The sequence below is a fragment of the Ammospiza caudacuta genome, chromosome 31 (assembly GCF_027887145.1).
Source record: "Ammospiza caudacuta isolate bAmmCau1 chromosome 31, bAmmCau1.pri, whole genome shotgun sequence".
NCBI lineage: Eukaryota > Metazoa > Chordata > Aves > Passeriformes > Passerellidae > Ammospiza > Ammospiza caudacuta.
The window spans coordinates 2463171-2483787 of NC_080623.1; the positions used below are offsets into that span (position 1 = coordinate 2463171).

The 20617-nt window shown below is 48.2% G+C and overlaps 1 protein-coding gene across 3 annotated transcripts in view; it reads right to left on the reverse strand.

Annotated features, from left to right (window-relative positions):
- The window catches only part of SLC11A2 (solute carrier family 11 member 2), a 67855-nt gene that overhangs the window by 25421 nt on the left and 21817 nt on the right, over positions 1-20617 (reverse strand). For all 3 annotated transcript variants that reach the window (XM_058822259.1, XM_058822260.1, XM_058822257.1), the window contains exons 3-7: positions 15151-15290; positions 10723-10848; positions 8529-8648; positions 4712-4818; positions 471-541 (exon numbers count right to left, since the gene is read on the reverse strand). In XM_058822259.1, coding sequence (XP_058678242.1) covers positions 471-541; positions 4712-4818; positions 8529-8648; positions 10723-10848; positions 15151-15290 — 564 coding nt within the window. The remainder of the gene's footprint in view (positions 1-470; positions 542-4711; positions 4819-8528; positions 8649-10722; positions 10849-15150; positions 15291-20617) is intronic.

Consider the following 20617-nt stretch of genomic DNA (forward strand, 5'->3'; position numbering starts at 1 on the left):
TCCAAACCCATCCCAATCCCAATCCCAATCCAAATCCCAATCCCAAACCCACCCCAATCCCAATCTCCCTCGATACCAATCCCAATCCCACCCCAATCCCATCCCATTCCCAATCCCCAATTCCAAACCAATCCCAACCCCAAACCCAACCCCAATCCAAATCCCAAACTCACCCCATCCCAATCCCAAACCCATCCCAATCCTAAACCCATTCCAATCCCAAACCCATCCCAATCCCAACCCCAACCCCATCCCAATCCCAAACCCATCCCAATCCTAAACCCATCCCAATCCAAATCCCATCCCAATCCCATCCCAATCCCAAACCCATCCCAATCCCATCCCAATCCCAAACCCATCCCAAACCTAAACCCATCCCAATCCCAAACCAATCCCAATCCCAATCCCAAACCCATCCCAATCCCATCCCAATCCCATGCCACCCCACCCCCACCCCCAGCAGCGCTCACCGTATTTGTCGAGGAAGAGGAAGACGAAGGTGTCGGCGATGGTGATGAGCACCCCCCCCCAGAGAGGGATCCTGTGGGGTGAGAGCAGGGTCAGAGCCCCCCCAGAGCCCCAATTCCCCAAATCCCCAAAACCCCAAATCCCCAAAACCCCAAATCCCCAAACCCCCAAAACCCCAATTCCCTTCTCTTTGGGGCCTTTTTGGGGTGCAGCTGCCGGCCTGGGGCTTCCTCATGGCCTGGTGTCATCCCCAGCCCTTTTTGGGGTGCTCCTCATGGCCTGGTGTCACCCCCAGCCCTTTTTGGGGTGCTCCTCATGGCCTGGTGTCACCCCCAGCCCTTTTTGGGGCTTCCTCATGGCCTGGTGTCACCCCCAGCCCTTTTTGGGGTGCTCCTCATGGCCTGGTGTCACCCCCAGCCCTTTTTGGGGTGCTCCTCATGGCCTGGTGTCACCCCCAGCCCTTTTTGGGGTGCTCCTCATGGCCTGGTGTCACCCCCAGCCCTTTTTGGGGCTTCCTCATGGCCTGGTGTCACCCCCAGCCCTTTTTGGGGTGCTCCTCATGGCCTGGTGTCACCCCCAGCCCTTTTTGGGGTGCTCCTCATGGCCTGGTGTCACCCCCAGCCCTTTTTGGGGTGCTCCTCATGGCCTGGTGTCACCCCCAGCCCTTTTTGGGGTGCTCCTCATGGCCTGGTGTCACCCCCAGCCCTTTTTGGGGCTTCCTCATGGCCTGGTGTCACCCCCAGCCCTTCCCAGGTGGATCCCTGTGGGATCTGTCCCTGGGTGTCCCACTAAAACACCGAATTTGTGCTTAATTTCCACACAAAACGATCCCGGCACTAATGAGGTTCGTGGGATTCGTATTTTTGGCCCAAAAATGTTTTGCCCAAAGAAGAAAAAGAAAAAGAGTGAGAATGGAGGCGAGTGATGAAGAGACGGAGCGACACTCTGCTCCAGGAAAAGAAAATATTCAGAATGAGACTGGACACGTGCTGGCCAAACTACTGAGCTACTTGTTCATCAGGGGTTAAAATAGTGCAGCAAATTTAAAATATTGCAACAGATTTAAAATACAGCAAGAAATTTAAAACACTGCAGCAAATGTAAAACACCGCAGAAAATCGAAGACGTTGCGGAAAATTTAAAATATTGCACCAGATTTTAAACAGTGCACAAGATATAAGAAATTGCAGCAAATTTAAAATATTGCACCAGATTTTAAACAGTGCACAAGATATAAGACATCGCAGCAAATTTAAAATATTGCACCAGATTTTAAACAGTGCACCAGATATAAGACATTGCACCTAATTTAAAATATTGCACCAGATTTAAAATGTTGCTGCAGATTTAAAACACTGCAGCAAATGTAAAACATCGCAGAAAATCGAAGACGTTGCGGAAAATTTAAGACCTTGCAGCAAATTTAAAATATTGCACCAGATTTTAAATGTTGCTGCAGATTTAAAACACTGCAGCAAATTTAAAACATTGCAGCACATTTAAAATATTGCACCAGATTTAAAAGATTGCTGCAAATGTAAAACATTGCAGCAAATTTAAAATATTGCAGCAAATTTAAGGCGTGGTACCAAATGCAAAACATTGCAGCAAATTTAAAGCGTTTCACCCAATTTGAAATATTGCAGCAAATTTGAAACATTGCACCACATTTAAAACGTTGCACCAAATTTGAAATGTTCACCAAATTTAAAATATTACAGCAAATTTAAAATATTGCAGGAAATTTGAAACATTGCAACAAATTTAAAATATTGCACCAAATTTAGGGCATTGCAGCAAATTTAAAATATTGCTCCAAATTCAAGACATTGCAGCAAATTTTAAAATATTGCAGCAAATTTAAAACATTGCATCAAAAGTAAAATATTGCCTCAAATTTAAGCATTGCAGCAAATTTGAAACACTGCAGCAAATTTAAGGCATTGCACCAAAATTGAAACATTGCAGCAAATTTAAAATATTGCAGCAAATGTAAAACATTGCAGCAAATTTAAAATATTGCAGCAAATTTAAAATATTGCAGCAAATTTAAGGCATTGCACCAAAATTGAAACATTGTAGCAAATTTAAAATATTACAGCAAATTTAAAATATTGCAGGAAATTTAAGACATTGCAGCAAATTTAAGGCATTGCAATAATTTGAAACATTGCAGCACATTTAAAATATTGCACCAGATTTAAAACACTGCAGAAAATTTAAAATATTGTACCAGATTTAAGACGTTGCATCAGATTTAAAACATTACACCAAATTTAAAATATTACACCAAATTTAAAATATTGCACCAAATTTAAAATATTGCACCAAATTTAAGACAAGACATTACAGCAAATTTGAAACATTGCACCAAATTTAAAATATTGAAGCAAATTTAATATTCCTGCCCTCCCTGGAGTCCTGAATGGGGTGTGGGGTTTGGCAGGGAGCTGCACCCACATTTTGTGACAAAAAGGTACAAAAAAAGGTAAAAGAAATGAAATCAATGGTAGAAAAAAAGGAAATCAAAGATAAAAAGGTAAAAGAAATAAAATCAAAGGTACTATCAAGGTAAAAGAAATCAAGTCAAAGGTAGAAGAAATCAAATCAAAGACACAATCAAAGGTAAAAAAAGGTAGGAAAAAAGATAAAACAAATGAAATCAAAGGTACAAACCAAAGTAAAGAAATCAAATCAAAGGTACAAACAAAGGTAAAAAAAATAAAATCAAAGACACAATCAAAGGTAAAACAAATGAAATCAAAGGTAAATAAATCAAATCAAAGGTACAAACAAACGTCAAAGAAATCACATCAAATCAAAGACACAAAGAGAAATCAAATGAAATCAAAGGTAAAATAAATGGAATCAAATATAAAAAATTAAAAGAAATCAAATCAAAGATACAATAAAAGATAAAACAAATGAAATCAAAGATACAAAGGTAAAAGAAATCAAATCAGAGGTTCAATGGTAAAAGAAATTAAATCAAAGGTACAAAAAAATTAAATCAAAGGTACAATTAAAGGTAAAAGAAACCGAATCAAAGGTAAAAGAAATGAAATCCAAGGTAAAATAAATGAAATCCAAGGTAAAATAAATGGAATCCAAGGTAGAACAAATGAAATCAAAGGTAAAATAAATGGAATCCAAGGTAAAACAAATGGAATCCAAGGTAAAACAAATGGAATCCAAGGTAAAATAAATTAAATCCAAGGTAAAATAAATTAAATCCAAGGTAAAATAAATGAAATCCAAGGTAAAAGAAATGGAATCCAAGGTAAAAGAAATGAAATCCAAGGTAAAATAAATTAAATCAAAGGTAAAACAGATGAAATCCAAGGTAAAACAAATGGAATCCAAGATAAAATAAATTAAATCAAAGGTAAAACAAATGAAATCCAAGGTAAAATAAATGGAATCCAAGGTAAAATAAATGGAATCCAAGGTAAAACAAATGAAATCCAAGGTAAAATAAATGGAATCCAAGGTAAAATAAATGGAATCCAAGGTAAAAGAAATGGAATCCAAGGTAAAATAAATGGAATCAAAGGTAAAACAAATGGAATCCAAGGTAAAATAAATGAAATCAAAGGTAAAACAGATGAAATCCAAGGTAAAAGAAATGGAATCCAAGGTAAAATAAAAGAAATCCAAGGTAAAATAAATGGAATCCAAGGTAAAATAAATGGAATCCAAGGTAAAACAAATGGAATCCAAGGTAAAATAAATTAAATCAAAGGTAAAAAAGATGAAATCCAAGGTAAAACAAATGGAATCCAAGATAAAATAAATTAAATCAAAGGTAAAACAAATGGAATCCAAGATAAAATAAATTAAATCAAAGGTAAAACAGATGAAATCCAAGGTAAAACAAATGGAATCCAAGATAAAATAAATTAAATCAAAGGTAAAAAATGAAATCCAAGGTAAAACAAATGGAATCCAAGGTAAAATAAATTAAATCAAAGGTAAAACAGATGAAATCCAAGGTAAAAGAAATGGAATCCAAGGTAAAATAAAAGAAATCCAAGGTAAAATAAATGGAATCCAAGGTAAAATAAATGGAATCCAAGGTAAAAGAAATGAAATCAAAGGTAAAATAAATGAAATCCAAGGTAAAACAAATGGAATCCAAGGTAAAATAAATGAAATCCAAGGTAAAACAGATGGAATCCAAGGTGAAACAAACGGAATCCAAGGTGAAAAGGCCCAACAGACGCGAGTCCCTGCCCGCACTCACCGGCCCACCGAGAGCAGGTTGATGGCGATGGCAGAGCCGATCACCTCCTGCATGTCCGAGCCGATGATGGCCAGCTCCACCATGAGCCACAGCAGCACCCGGGGCACCTGGGGAGAAAAAACAGGGATGGGAAATGGGGAAAAATGGGAAAAAATGGGAAAAAATGGGAAAATACAGGAAAAAACATGGAAAAAAAGGGAAAAAATGGGAAAAAACGGGGAGAAAATGGGGAAAAGCCGATGATGGCCAGCTCCACCATGAGGCACAGCATGATCCGGGGCACCTGGGGGATAAAAAACAGGGACATGGAAATGGGGGAAAATGGGAAAAAAACAGGAAAAATGGGAGAAACGGCGGAAAATGGGGGAAAAAATGGGAAAAAATGGGAAAAAATTGGGAAAAAAGCCGATGATGGCCAGCTCCACCATGAGCCACAGCATGACCTGGGGCATCTGGGGGGAAAAACCAGGGACATGGAAATGGGGAAATGGTGAAAAATGGGAAAAAATGGGAAAAAATGGGAAAAAAAACGGGAGAAAACGGGGAAAAAAACAGGGGGAAAAAATGGGAAAAAAGCAAATGATGGCCAGCTCCACCATGAGGCACAGGATGATCAGGGGCACCTGGGGGATAAAAAACAGGGACATGGAAATGGGAGAAAATGGGTAAAAACAGGAAAAATGGGAGAAATGGGGAAAAATGGGGCAAAAAACAGGAAAAATGGGGAAAAAACAAGGGAAAAAATGGGAAAAAAGCCAATGATGGCCAGCTCCACCATGAGCCACTGGATGATCTGGGGCACCTGGGGGATAAAAAACAGGGATGGGAAATGGGGAAATGGGGAAAAATGGGAAAAACAGGGGAAAAATGGGAAAAATGGGAAAATACAGGAAAAAACGGGGAAAAAAAGGGAAAAAATGGGAAAAAACGGGGAGAAAATGGGGAAAAGCCGATGATGGCCAGCTCCACCATGAGGCACAGCATGATCCGGGGCACCTGGGGGGTAAAAAACAGGGACATGGAAATGGGGAAAAACAGGGAAAAAACAAGACAAAAAATGGGCAAAAATGGGAAAAATGGGGGAAATGGGGAAAAAACCGGGAAAAAATGGGAAAAAAACAGGGGAAAAAATGGGAAAAAAGCAAATGATGGCCAGCTCCACCATGAGGCGCAGCATGAGCCGGGGCACCTGGGGGATAAAAAACAGGGACATGGAAATGGGGAAAAATGGGAAAAAAACAGGAAAAATGGGAGAAATGGGGAAAAATGGGGGAAAAAATGGGAAAAAAACAGGGGAAAAAATGGGAAAAAAGCAAATGATGGCCAGCTCCACCATGAGGTGCAGCATGAGCCGGGGCACCTGGGGGATAAAAAACAGGGACATGGAAATGGGGAAAAATGGGAAAAAAACAGGAAAATGGGAGAAATGGGGAAAAATGGGGGAAAAAATGGGAAAAAATGGGAAAAATTTGGGAAAAAAGCCAATGATGGCCAACTCCACCATGAACCACAGGATGATCCGGGGCACCTGGGGGAATAAATGGACATGGAAATAGGGAAAATGGGGAAAAATGGGGAAAACCAGGGGAAAATGGGAAAAAATGGGAAATAACAGGAAAAGCTGGTGATGGCCAGCTCCACCATGAGCCACAGGATGATCCGAGGGAATTGAGGGGATAAAAAACAGGGACATGGAAATGGGAAAAATAGGAAAAAAATGGGAAAAAATGGGAAAATACAGGAAAAATGGGGAAAAAAGGAGGAAAAAAAGGGGGGGGAAGGGGGGAAATTGGGGGGGGGGGGGGGGAATAGGGGAAAAATGGGGGAAAAAAAACAGGGAAAATTTGAAAAAAATAGGGAAAAACCAGGGAAAACCAGGGAGGAATGGGGGAAAATGGGCTAAAAGCCAGGGAAAAGCAGAAAAAAAAACAGGGAAAAAAACAGAGGAAAAAGCAGGGCAAACACCCAGGGAAAGAGCAGGGACAAACATCCCCCGTGGGCAGGAACGGGGTCACCGCCCTGCCCGGGCTGGCACGAACCCAGGGCTGCTGGGGAGCTGAAACCGCAGCTGGGAGGTGGCACCCAGCCCCAGGGCACCCAGACCACCTCCTGTGGCAATGCCAGGAGGATCCAGGGCCATTCCAGCTCCTGTGGCAATGCCAGGGCACTGGGACCAACCCCTGTGGCAATGCCAGGAGGATCCAAGGCAATGCCAGCCCAGCTCCTGTGGCAATGCCAGGAGGATCCAGGGCCACTCCAGCTCCTGTGGCAATGCCAGGAGGATCCAGGGCCATTCCAGCTCCTGTGGCAATGCCAGGAGGATCCAGGGCACCGGGACCAGCCCAGCCCCTGCCCAGCTGGCAGAGGGAAATGCGGGAGCTGCAGCTGTGGGGAAACCGGGAGTGAGCGTGGGGAGACATTCCAGGGCAGGGCAGGGCCACTGCCAGGGTGGGGACACCCAAGGGAGCAGGGATGGGACACCCAATGTCCCCAGAGACAGGGATGGCATCCAAAATATCCCCAGACACAGGGATGGGACACCCAATGTCCCCAGAGACAGGGATGGCATCCAAAATGTCCCCAGACACAGGGATGGCAGCCCAAATGTCCCCACAGAGACTGGGATGGCATCCAAAATGTCCCCACAGAGACAGGGATGGGACACCCAATGTCCCCAGACACAGGGATGGCATCCAAAAGGTCCCCAGACACAGGCATGGCACTCCAAATGGGACATCCCAAATGTCCTCACAGAAACAGAGATGGGAGATCCCAAATGTCCCTACAGTCACAGGGATGGGACACCCAAATGTCCCCATGGACGTAGGGATGGGACATCCCAAATGGGACACCCCCAAATGTCCCCACAAACACAGGGATGGCATCCCAAATGTCCCCACAGAGACAGGGATGGCATCCAAAATGTCCCCAGACACAGGGATGGGACACCCAATGTCCCCAAAGAGACAGAGATGGCATCCAAAATGTCCCCACAGCCACAGAAATGGGAGATGTGGGAGATCCCAAATGTGCCCCCAACCACAGGGATGGGACATCCCCAAATGTCCCCACAGCCACAGGGATGGCATCACAATGTCCCCAGACAGAGGGATGGGCATCCCAAATAGGACATCCCAAATGTCCTCACAGTCAGAGGGATGGGATGTCCCAAATGTCCCCACAGCCCTTCCCCGTGCACAGGGACTGGACATCCCACGGGCCTCAGGGACACCCTGGGACCACCAGGGACACTGGGGGGGGTCCCCTGCCTTCTGCCCCCCCCCATCCTCCCCAATTCCCCAGGACTGACCCCAGCCCCCTGTGGCACCCCGAAATACCTGGTGCAGTGTCACCCAGCCACCCTGGGGACCTTGGGCAGTGTCACCCACCTACCCTGAGGACCTTGGGCAGTGTCACCCAGCCACCCTGAGGACCTTGGGCAGTGTCACCCACCCACCTTGAGGACCTTGGGCAGTGTCACCCAGCCACCCTGAGGACCTTGGGCAGTGTCACCCAGCCACCCTGGGGACCTTGGGCAGTGTCACCCAGCCACCCTGGGGACCTTGGGCAGTGTCACCCACCTACCCTGAGGACCTTGGGCAGTGTCACCCAGCCACCCTAAGGACCTTGGGCAGTGTCACCCAGCCACCCTGAGCACCCAGGGCAGTGTCACCCAGCCACCCTGAGCACCCAGGGCAGTGTCACCCAGCCACCCTGGGGACCTTGGGCAGTGTCACCCACCTACCCCAGCCCCCCGTGGCACCCCTGAGCAGCCAGGGCAGTGTCCCAGCCCCCTCCCCGTGCCCCTGGCACCCACCTTGTGGTACTGGCGGTGGCACACCTCGGCCAGGTGCAGCCCTGTGACCACGCCCAGCCTGGCCGCCAGCCGCTGCAGCAGCAGCCCGATGATGGTGGCCAGCAGCAGCACCCACAGCAGCTGGGGACACACAGGGGACAGGGGACATCAGTGTGGGGGGACACGGGGGACATCAGTGTGGGGGGACACACAGGGGACAGGGGACATCAGTGTGGGGGGACACGGGGGACATCAGTGGGTGGGGAGACACACAGGGGACATCAGTGTGGGGGGACACGGGGGACATCAGTGTGGGGGGACACGGGGGACATCAGTGTGGGGGGACACAGGGGACATCAGTGGGTGGGGAGACACACAGGGGACATCAGTGTGGGGGGACACGGGGACCATCAGTGTGGGGGGACATGGGGGACACACAGGGGACAGGGGACATTAGTGTGGGGGGACACACAGGGGACATCAGTGGGTGGGGGGACACAGGGACACACAGGGGACATCAGTGGGTGGGGAGACACACAGGGACACACACAGGGGACAGGGGGGACATCAGTGTGGGGGGACACACACAGGGACACGGGGGACATCAGTGGGTGGCGGGACACACACAGGGACACACAGGGGACACCAGTGGGTGGCGGGACACAGGGACACAGGGGGACACAGGGGAACATCAGTGGTGGGGGGACACAGGGGTACAGGGGACACAGATAGGGGACACAGGGGACATCAGTGGGTAGGGGGACACAGGGGACACAGGGACACACAGGGGACACCAGTGGGTGGGGGGACACACAGGGGACACGGCAGCCCCGGTCACCCCCGTGCTGGGCTGCTCCAAACCCCGATGTTGAGGATTTTGAGGAGTTCTGACCCCAGAGCTGGAGTGGGGTGGATCCAAAGGGACACCAGGCCAGGATCCCCCTCTCTGGGACAGCCCCAGTGTCCCCACAGCCCCAGCGATGGGACATCTCAAATGGGACATCCCAAATGGGACATCCCAAATGGGACATCCCAAATGTCCCCACAACCACAGGGATGTGACATCTCCAATGTCCCCACAGCCACAGGGATGGGATATCCCAAATGGGACATCCCAAATGAGAGGTCCCAAATGTCCCCACAGGGATGTGACATCTCCAATGTCCCCACAGCCCTTTCACAGTGCACATGGGACATCCCAAATGTCCCCACAACCCCAGGGATGGGACATTTTCCCCACAGCCCTCCCCAGAGCATAGGGATGGGACATCCCAAATGTCCCCACGACCATAGGAATGTGACATCCCAAATGGGACATCCCCAATGTCCCCACAGCCCTTCCCAGTGCACATGGGACATGCCAAATGTCCCCACAACCATAGGGATGGGAGATCCCCAATGTCCCCACAGGGATGGGACATCCCCAATGGGACATCCCAAAAGGGACATCCCGAAAGGGACATCCCCAATGTCCCCACAGCCCCAGGGATGGGACATCCCAAATGGGACATCCCAAAAGGGACATCCCGAAAGGGACATCCCCAATGTCCCCAGAGCCCCAGGGATGGGACATCCCAAATGGGACATCCCAAAAGGGACATCCCCAATGTCCCCACAGCCCCAGGGATGGGACATCCCAAATGGGACATCCCCAATGTCCCCACAGCCACATCCCCAATGTCCCCACAGGGATGGGAGATCCCAAATGCGACATCCCCAATGTCCCCACAGCCACAGGAATGGAGATCCCAAATGGGATATCCCAAAAGGGACATCCCCAATGGGACATCCCCAATGTCCCCACAGCCACATCCCCAATGTCCCCACAAGGATGGGAGATCCCCAATGGGACATCCCCAATGTCCCCACAGCCCCAGGGATGGGACATCCCAAAAGGGACATCCCCAATGGGACATCCCCAATGTCCCCACAGCCACATCCCCAATGTCCCCACAAGGATGGGAGATCCCCAATGGGACATCCCCAATGTCCCCACAGCCACATCCCCAATGTCCCCACAGCCACATCCCCAATGTCCCCACAAGGATGGGAGATCCCCAATGGGACATCCCCAATGTCCCCACAGCCACAGGAATGGAGATCCCAAATGCGACATCCCCAACGTCCCCCCAGCCCCAGGGATGACCCCGCACTCTCTGGGTGCCCCCAGCCCCCCGTGTGACATTGCTGGTGACATTCTGGGGTCCCTGCCCACCTTGAAGCCGGCCACAGCCCCTGACTGCAGGTCGGACTCGATGTTGCCGGGGTCCAGGTACGCGATGCTCATCAGGAACCCCGGGCCCGTGAACGCCCACAGCTTGCGGAAGCTGAAGCAGGAATGCTGCGGGAGGGACACAAATTAACCCATGAATTAATTAATTCCATCACTGGCACCCAACAGGGGTCTCTTCAAGAGGTGTCCTAAGATCTTGGAGATTTATTTCACGCCCAAGAGAGCGCAGCTACCTCAGATGGCACAAAATCAGCAGGATGGTTTCTGTGGTGGTGTTGGAAACAAAAAGGTTTTAATAAAAGGCAAAACAACAAAGCTCCTTATAGAGAAAAACTGAGTTAGGGCAAGATGGAAAAAAGCCAAATTCCACTGATGTAAGGGTCTCCTCCAGCCAGGTCTCATGAGCTCTTGGAGATTTATCTCACACCCAAGACAGCTCAGCTACTTCAGATGGATAAAATCAGCAGTGGTGATGTTGGAAACAAAAAAAAAATTAAATAAAAAGCAAAATAACAAAGCTCTTTATAGAGAAAACCTGAGCTAGGTACAAGAGGGGAAAAAAATGAACTCCACTGCTGTAAGGAGCTCTTCAAGCCTGGTCTCATAAGCTTTTGAGATCTATTTCACACCCAAGAGAGCTCAGCTACCTCAGATGGCACAAAATCAGCAGGATGGCTTCTGTGGTGGTGTTGGAAACAAAAAGGTTTTAATAAAAGGCAAAACAAAGCTCCTTATAGAGAAAAACTGAGTTAGGGCAAGATGGAAAAAAAGCCAAATTCCACTGATGTAAGGGTCTCCTCCAGCCAGATCTCATGAGCTCTTGGAGATTTATCTCACACCCAACACAGCTCAGCTACTTCAGATGGATAAAATCAGCAGTGGTGGTGCTGGAAACAAAAAAAAGAAATTAAATAAAGGCAAAATGACATATCTCCTTATAGAGAAAACCTGAGCTGGGTGCAAGAGGGGAAAAAATGAACTCCACTGATGTAAGGAGCTCTTCAAGCCTGGTCTCATAAGCTTTTGAGATCTATTTCACACCCAAGAGAGCTCAGCCACCTTAGGAGGCACAAAATCAGCAGGATGGCTTCTGTGGTGGTGTTAGAAACAGAAAAGTTTTAAGAAAAGGCAAAATAACAAAGCTCCTTATAGAGAAAAACTGAGTTAGGGCAAGATGGAAAAAAGCCAAATTCCACTGATGTAAGGGTCTCCTCCAGCCAGGTCTCATGAGCTCTTGGAGATTTATCTCACACCCAACACAGCTCAGCTACTTCAGATGGATAAGATCAGCAGTGGTGGTGCTGGAAACAAAAAATTTAAAATAAAAAGCAAAATAACAAAGCTCTTTATAGAGAAAAACTCAGGGCAAGAGGGAAAAGAACCCCACTACACTGATATAAGGGTCTCTTTGAGCCAGGTCTCATAAGGTTTTGGAGATTTATATCACATTTGAGAGAGCTTAACTACCTCTGAAGGCATAAAATCAGCTGGGTGGCTTCTGCGGTGGTGTTAGAAACAAAAAGGTTTTAATAAAAGACAAAATAACAAAACTCTTTATACAGAAAAACTGTGTTAGAGCAAGAGGGGAAATAACCAAACTCCACTGCTGTAAGGGTCTCTTCGAGCCAGGTCTCATCAGCTCTTGGAGATTTGTACACCCAAGACAGCTCAGCTACCTTTGAAGCCATAAAATCAGCACAATGGCTTTTGTGGCAGTGTTAGAAATAAAAAAGTTTTAATAAAAGGCAAAATAACAAATCTCCTTATAGAGGAAAAACTGAGTTAGGGCAAGAGGTTTTTGCTCCTGGGGTTATTTCCTTTGTAAAGTGACAAAGGACAGTTTGGTCACTGTCAACAAGAGGCTCATTGCTGTGTCACCCCAGCTCAGCCTGATCCTAAACCCACCCCAAACTCTGCAGGGCTGGGAAACCAAAGCAGGCCCTGATCTCACCCTAAACCCGGCCTGACCCTAAACCCGGCCTGACCCTGAGCCCAGCCTGACCCTAAACCCGGCCTGATCCTAAACCCGGCCTGACCCTAAACCCAGCCTGATCCTAAACCCGGCCTGATCCTAAACCCAGCCTGACCCTAAACCCAGCCTGACCCTAAACCCAGCCTGATCCTAAACCCAGCCTGATCCTAAACCCAGCCTGATCCTAAACCCAGCCTGACCCTAAACCCAGCCTGATCCTAAACCCAGCCTGATCCTAAACCCAGCCTGACCCTAAACCCAGCCTGACCCTAAACCCAGCCTGATCCTAAACCCAGCCTGATTCTGAGCCCAGCCTGATCCTAAACCCGGCCTGATTCTGAGCCCAGCCTGATCCTAAACCCAGCCTGATTCTGAGCCCAGCCTGACCCTAAACCCGGCCTGATCCTAAACCCAGCCTGATCCTGAGCCCAGCCCGATCCTAAACCCAGCCTGATCCTGAGCCCAGCCTGCTCAGAAACTCAGCCTGACCCTAAACCCGGCCTGTTCCTAAACCCAGCCTGACCCTGAGCCCAGCCTGACCCTAAACCCGGCCTGTTCCTAAACCCAGCCTGACCCTAAACCCGGCCTGACCCTAAACCCGGCCTGACCCTAAACCCAGCCTGACCCTGAGCCCAGCGCAAAGCTGGGATTGCTGGGCCCAGTCTGGGCTGTCCCCAGGCTCTGGGACAGCCAAGGTGGCACCCATGGGACCCCAGGGGGAAGCAGGACCCTCCCCAGGGGCAGGGGGCACTGGTGGCCACGGGACAGAGGGGACAATGGGGACAAAGGGGACAGGGGGACCAGTGTCACGAGCCCAGCCACAGCTCCCATCCCTGATAAGGGACACAAAGGCCCCTCAGGGTCCCTCCCTGAGCCCTGCCAGGGCCCTTCCCTGCCCTCTGGCTGCTCCAAATCCCCCGGCATCAATCATTAACACACCTGGGGCCTCACAAATCCCCCAGAGCACGGCAGAGCCCTTCCCCCTCCCCTCCCCCTGTCCCAGTCATTCCCAGTACAGGCTGAAGGGGAACCGGGGCCCTGCCAGTGACTCAGGGGGCTCTGAGGGTGATTTTCCAGCAGGAAATGACCCAACCTAAACCAGGTTTTGACCCAAAAACTGTTTCCTCATAATTTCTTGTGATTTTTCATCATTGCTGAGCTGGCAGGAGCTGAAATCCCAGATTTTATTCCTGACTGGGAAATTCCAACATTGGGAAATGCCAACAACCCCCTGCTCCCTCCTTGTGCTGCCCAAACCAGGGGGGCACCAGGAGAGCCCGAAACCCCCCAGGAGCACAGGGATGGGAGATCCCAATGTCCCCTCAGGGATGGGACACCCCCAATGTCCCCACAGGGATGGGACACCCCAATGTCCCCACAGGGATGGGAGATCCCAATGTCCCCTCAGGGATGGGACACCCCCAATGTCCCCACAGGGATGGGACACCCCAATGTCCCCACAGGGATGGGACACCCCAATGTCCCCAAAGTCACAAGGATGGCAGATCTGGGAGATCCCAAATGTCCCCACAGCCACGGGGATGGGAGATCCCCAATGTCCCGAAAGTCACAGGGATTGGAGATCTGGGAGATCTCAAATATCCCCACAGGGATGGGACATCCCAATGTCCCCACAGGGATGGGACACCCCAATGTCCCAAGGATGGGAGATCTGGGAGATCCCAAATGTCCCCACAGCCACAGGGATGGGAGATCCCCCATGTCCCCACAGGGATGGGACCCCAATGTCCCCAAAGTCACAAGGATGGCAGATCTGGGAGATCTCAAATATCCCACAGGGATGGGACACCCCAATGTCCCCATAGGGATGGGACACCCCCAATGTCCCCACAGGGATGGGAGATCCCAATGTCCCCACAGGGATGGGACACCCCAATGTCCCCAAAGTCACAAGCATGGCAGATCTGGGAGATCTCAAATGTCCCCACAGGGATGGGACATCCCATGATGAGCCCCCACTCTGCCCAGGCCTTTTCTGCTCTTTGGCTGCTCCAAGCAGGATCCAAATCTCTGGGATCCATCATGAACAGGGGTCTCACAGCCCAGACCATGGCAGACCCCTCCCAGTCACTCCCAGTCCAGGCTGGAGGGGAACTGGAGCCCTGGCAGTGACTCAGGGCTGTCTGGGGCTGATTTTTCCAGCAGTTTTCCCCACTCACTGTCTCATCCTCAGGGGGTTCCTGCTGCTGGGGATGGTGCTGAGCACGCCCTGAGCCCCCCACCCTGCCCAGGCCTTTTCCTGCTCTTTGGCTGCTCCAAGCAGGATCCAAATCCCTGGGATCCACCACTAACAGCCCCCCAGACCAGGGCAGACCCCTCCCAGTCACTCCCAGTCCAGGCTGGAGGGGAACTGGAGCCCTGGCAGTGACTCGGGGGTGTCTGGGGCTGATTTTTCCAGCAGGGATTTCCCCACTCACCGTCTCGTCCTCGGGGATGGGGATCTTGCTGTCAAAGTAGGTGCTGAAGGGCTCCTCATCCTCAGCCTCGGGGGGCTGCAGGGGGTTCCTGCTGCTGGAGATGGTGCTGAGCACCCCCCCGGGCTCCCCAGAGACATCCTCTGCAGGGACACAGAAAATGGGTTCAAAATCATGGAAATTTGGGGAGTTAGAAAGGAATTCAGGCTTGGTAAACCCTGGGGAATGGTAAAGGTCAGCCCTGGGAATGTCAGGCCTTGTGTGTGCTGGATCAGGTGAAACTGCATCAATGTGTGAAAAATATTTATTGATAAATAATTATTAGATATTATTATTGTTCAAAGAATCATGAGAAACCGTGTCAGGGGTTTGAGGGGATCACAAGAAATCTGTGCTTGGATGGAATCAATGTCTGCAACAGAACAATGTCAGTTTAATAATTTTTATGTCAATTATATAATGATAGAATATAAAACTACACCTGTGTAATCAGTGTATGATAAATAATATAATTGTTAGATATAATTATTGTTTAAAGAATCATGAGAGACTATGTTGGGGTTTGAGGGGGATCATGAAAAATCCCTGCTTGGATGGAATCAATGTCTACAACAGAACAATGTCAGTTTAATTATTAATAGGTAAATTATATAATGATAGAATATAAAACTACACCTGTGTATTCAGTGTATGATAAATAATATAATTATTAGATATAATTATTGTTTAAAGAATCATGAGAAACTACGTTAGGAGTTTGAGGGGGATCACGAGAAATCCGTGCTTGGATGGAATCAATGTATACAACAGAACAATGTCAGTTTAATCATTAATATGTCAATTATATAATGATAGAATATAAATCTGCACCTGTGTAATCAGTGTATGATAAATAATATAATTGTTAGATATAATTATTGTTCAACTGTAAGAAGAATCATGAGAAACTGTGTTAGGAGTTTGAGGGGGATCACAAGAAATCCATGCTTGGATGGAATCAATGTATACAATAGAACAATGTCAGTTTAATAATTAATATTTAAATGATATATTGATAGAATAGAATATAAATCTGCACCTGTGTAATCAGTATATTATAAATAATATTATTAGATATAATTATTGTTTAAAGAATAATGAGAAACTATGTCAGGGATTTGAGGGGGATCACATGAAATCCATGCTTGGATGAAATCAATGTATACAACAGAACAATGTCAGTTTAATCATTAATATGTAAATTATATAATGACAGAATATAAAACTACACCTGTGTAATCAGTGTATGATAAATAATATAATTGTTAGATATAATTATTGTTCAACTGTAAGAAGAATCATGAGAAACTATGTCAGGGGTTTGAGGGGATCATGAGAAATCTGTGCTTGGATGAGATCAATGTCTACAAAACAATGTCAGTTTAATAATTAATATTTGAATTATATAATGATAGAATATAAAACTGCACCTGTGTAATCAGTGTATGATAAATAATATAATTGTTAGATATAATTATTGTTCAACTGTAAGAAGAATCATGAGAAACTATGTTAGGAGTTTGAGTGGGATCACAAGAAATCCGTGTTTGGATGAAATCATTGCATACAACAGAACAACGTCAGTTTAATAATTAATATTTAAATGATATATTGATAGAATAGAATATAAATCTGCACCTGTGTAATCAGTATATGATAAATAATATAATTGTTAGATGTAATTATTGTTTAATTATAAGCAGAATCATGAGAAATTTTGTTAGGGGTTTGAGGGGGATCACAAGAAATCTGTGCTTGGATGAGATCAATGTCTACAAAACAATGTCAGTTTAATAATTAATATTTGAACTATATAATGATAGAATATAAAACTGCACCTGTGTAATGAGTGTATGATAAATCATGTAATTATTAGATATAATTGTTTAAAAAATCATGAGGAACTATGTCAGGGGTTTGAGGGGGATCACGAGAAATCCCTGCTTGGATGAAATCAATGTATACAATAGAACAATGTCAGTTTAATAATTACTATTTAAATTATGTAATGATAGAATATAAAACATGTTCAGGTCAAAATGTCAGGTCACATTTGGGTCTGTACCCCTGACACCCTGAGCTCCTCAATAAAAGCACTGCTGGTGTTATATAATTATAATCAAGAATCAAGATCAATAATAATCAATCATAATTAATAATCAATATCAATCAACCAATAATCATTCTGTGATTTTGTGTTCCTGAACATAAACAGAGGGACGGGAGCACTGAGCAGCCCTGCAGGGACAGGAGATCTGACAGGAGCCCCACAAGCCAGCACAGCTGATGATTAATTGATCACTAATTAAGTGATAAAGGGGTAATTGAATTAAAATACCCCACCCTGCACCTCTCAGAATCCCCTCTCCCTCCTGGTTCCAGGCTGGGATTTATTTATTTCAGATAATTAAAAAAAAAAAAACAAAAACATCCTGGGGGCTGATCAGGAGTAGTGGAGGAGCAGCCAAAATGATTAATGATTAATTAATGATTAATTTGGATGAGGCAGATCCCAGAGAGGGCTGGGGCTGCTCCTGCAGCTCCATCCCAGCCTGTCCCGCTGGATCCCGGGGAATCCAACACTGGGAACAAGGGCCAGGGGGGGATGGCCCAGCTGGGAGAGCCTGGGGGCTCCTGGGGCTCCAGAGGCGAGGGGTGAGGAGAGGAGCAGGGCCAGCCTGCAGGATCCCACAGCCCCAACTCCCACATCCCCAGTTCCCACAGCCCCAGTTCCCACATTCCACAGCCCCAATTCCCACAGCCCCACATTCCCACAGCCCCACATTCCCACATCCCCAATTCCCACAGCCCCACATTCCCACATCCCCAATTCCCACAGCCCCACATTCCCACATCCCCAATTCCCACATCCCCAATTCCCACAGCCCCACATTCCACATCCCCAATTCCCACAGCCCCATATTCCACATCCCCAATTCCCACATTCCACATCCCCAATTCCCACATCCCCACATTCCACATCCCCAATTCCCACAGCCCCATATTCCACATCCCCACATTCCACATCCCCATATTCCCAATTCCCACATTCCACATCCCCACCTTCTGCCCCGACACCAGCAGCAGAATCTCCATCCTGTGCTCTCTCCCAGTCCCTCACAACCCCACAGAACCCCACAGAATCCCACACTCTCTCCCAATCCCATGCTCGATCCTAAACTCCCTCCAAATCCTATACAATCCCACACTCTCCCAATCCTGTAAAACTCCCCCAACCCCACACTACCCCACATTCTCTCCCAAGCCCATACAACCCCACACTCTCTCCCCACACAATCCCATCCTCTCTCCAAATCCCACACAATCCCATACTTGATCCCAGTCCATACTCGACCCCACATTCTCTCCCAATCCTATACAATCTCACACAATTCCACATAATCCCACAGTCTCTTCCAATCCTAAACAACCCCACACTCTCTTCCAATCCTACACTATCCCACACTCACTCCCAATCCTTTACAATCCCACACTGTCTCCCAAATCCCACATAACCCCACACTCTCTCCCAGTCCCATACTCGACCCCACATTCTCTCCCAGTCCCTCACAATCCCACACTTGATGCCAGTCCCATACTCGATCCCATAGTCTCTCCAAATCCCACACCCTCCCAGTCCCACACAACCCCACACAACTCCACACTCTCTCCCAGTCCCACACAACCCCACACTCTCTCCCAGTCCTAAACAACCCCACACTCTTTTCCAATCCCTCACAATCCCACACAATCCCATACTGTCTCCTAATCCCACACTTGATCCCATATTCTCTCCCAGTCCCACACAACCCCACACTCACTCCCAATCCTATACAATCCCACACAACCCCACGCTCTCTTCTAATCCCACATAACCCCACACAATCCCATTCTCTCATACAACTCCACACTCTCTCCCAATCCTGTAAAACCCCACACAGCCCCACTCTCCCAATCCTATACAATCCCATACAACCCCACACTCTCTCCCAACTCCATGCAATCCCATGCTGTCTCCTAGTTCCATACTCAATCCCATTCTCTCTCCTAGTCCCACACAACCCCACACTCTCTCCACACACAATCCCACATCACCCCACACTCTCTCCCAGTCCCATACTAGACCCCACATTCTCTCCCAGTCCCTCACAATCCCACACTTGATGCCAGTCCCATACTCGATCCCATAGTCTCTCCAAATCCCACACAACCCCACACAACTCCACACTCTCTCCCAGTCCTAAACAACCCCACACTCTTTTCCAATCCCTCACAATCCCACACAATCCCATACTGTCTCCTAATCCCACACTTGATCCCATATTCTCTCCCAATCCCACACAACCCCACACTCTCTCCCAGTCCCATACTCGACCCCACATTCTCTCTCAATCCCTCACAATCCCATACTTGATGCCAGTCCCATACTCGATCCCATACTCGATCCAAATCCCACACAACCCCACACAACCCCACACTCTCTCCCAGTCCTAAACAACCCCACACTCTTTTCCAATCCCTCACAATCCCACACAATCCCATACTGCCTCCTAATCCCACACTTGATCCCATATTCTCTCCCAGTCCCACACAACCCCACACAACTCCACACTCTTGCCCGGTCCCACACAATCCCACACTCTCTCTTAGTCCTAAACAACCCCACACTCTTTTCCAATCCCTCACAATCCCACACTTTCCCAATCCCACACAATCCCATACTGTCTCCTAATCCCACACTTGATCCCATATTCTCTCCCAATCCCACACAACCCCACACTCTCTCCCAGTCCCATACTCGACCCCACATTCTCTCTCAATCCCTCACAATCCCATACTTGATGCCAGTCCCATACTCGATCCCATACTCGATCCAAATCCCACACAACCCCACACAACCCCACACTCTCTCCCAGTCCTAAACAACCCCACACTCTTTTCCAATCCCTCACAATCCCACACTTTCCCAATCCCACACAATCCCATACTGTCTCCTAATCCCACACTTGATCCCATATTCTCTCCCAGCCCCTCACAATCCCATACTCGATCCCATACTCAATCCTATACTCTCTCCAAATCCCACGCTCTCTCCCAATCCTATAAAACCCCCCACAGCCCCCCACTCTCTCCCAGCCCCCCAGAGCCCCCCCAGCCGCACTCACTGCCTTTCTCCCCCGGTGCCATCCCCTGCCCTCCGCAGCCGCCGCGCTCTGAGCCGGGCCGGGCCGGGCCGGGCAGGGCAGAGCTGCCATTGCATCACCGCGGCCCCGGCTCCTCCTCCTCCTCCTCCGCCTCCTCCTCCTCCTCCCCCGCCCGGCCGGGGCCTCCTCGGACAGGGGAACCGTGCTGGGAACTGCCCAGGTGTGCAGGGATCTGTGTCAGAGCTGCCCAGGTGTGCTGGAAACTGCCCAGGTGTGCAGGGAGCTGC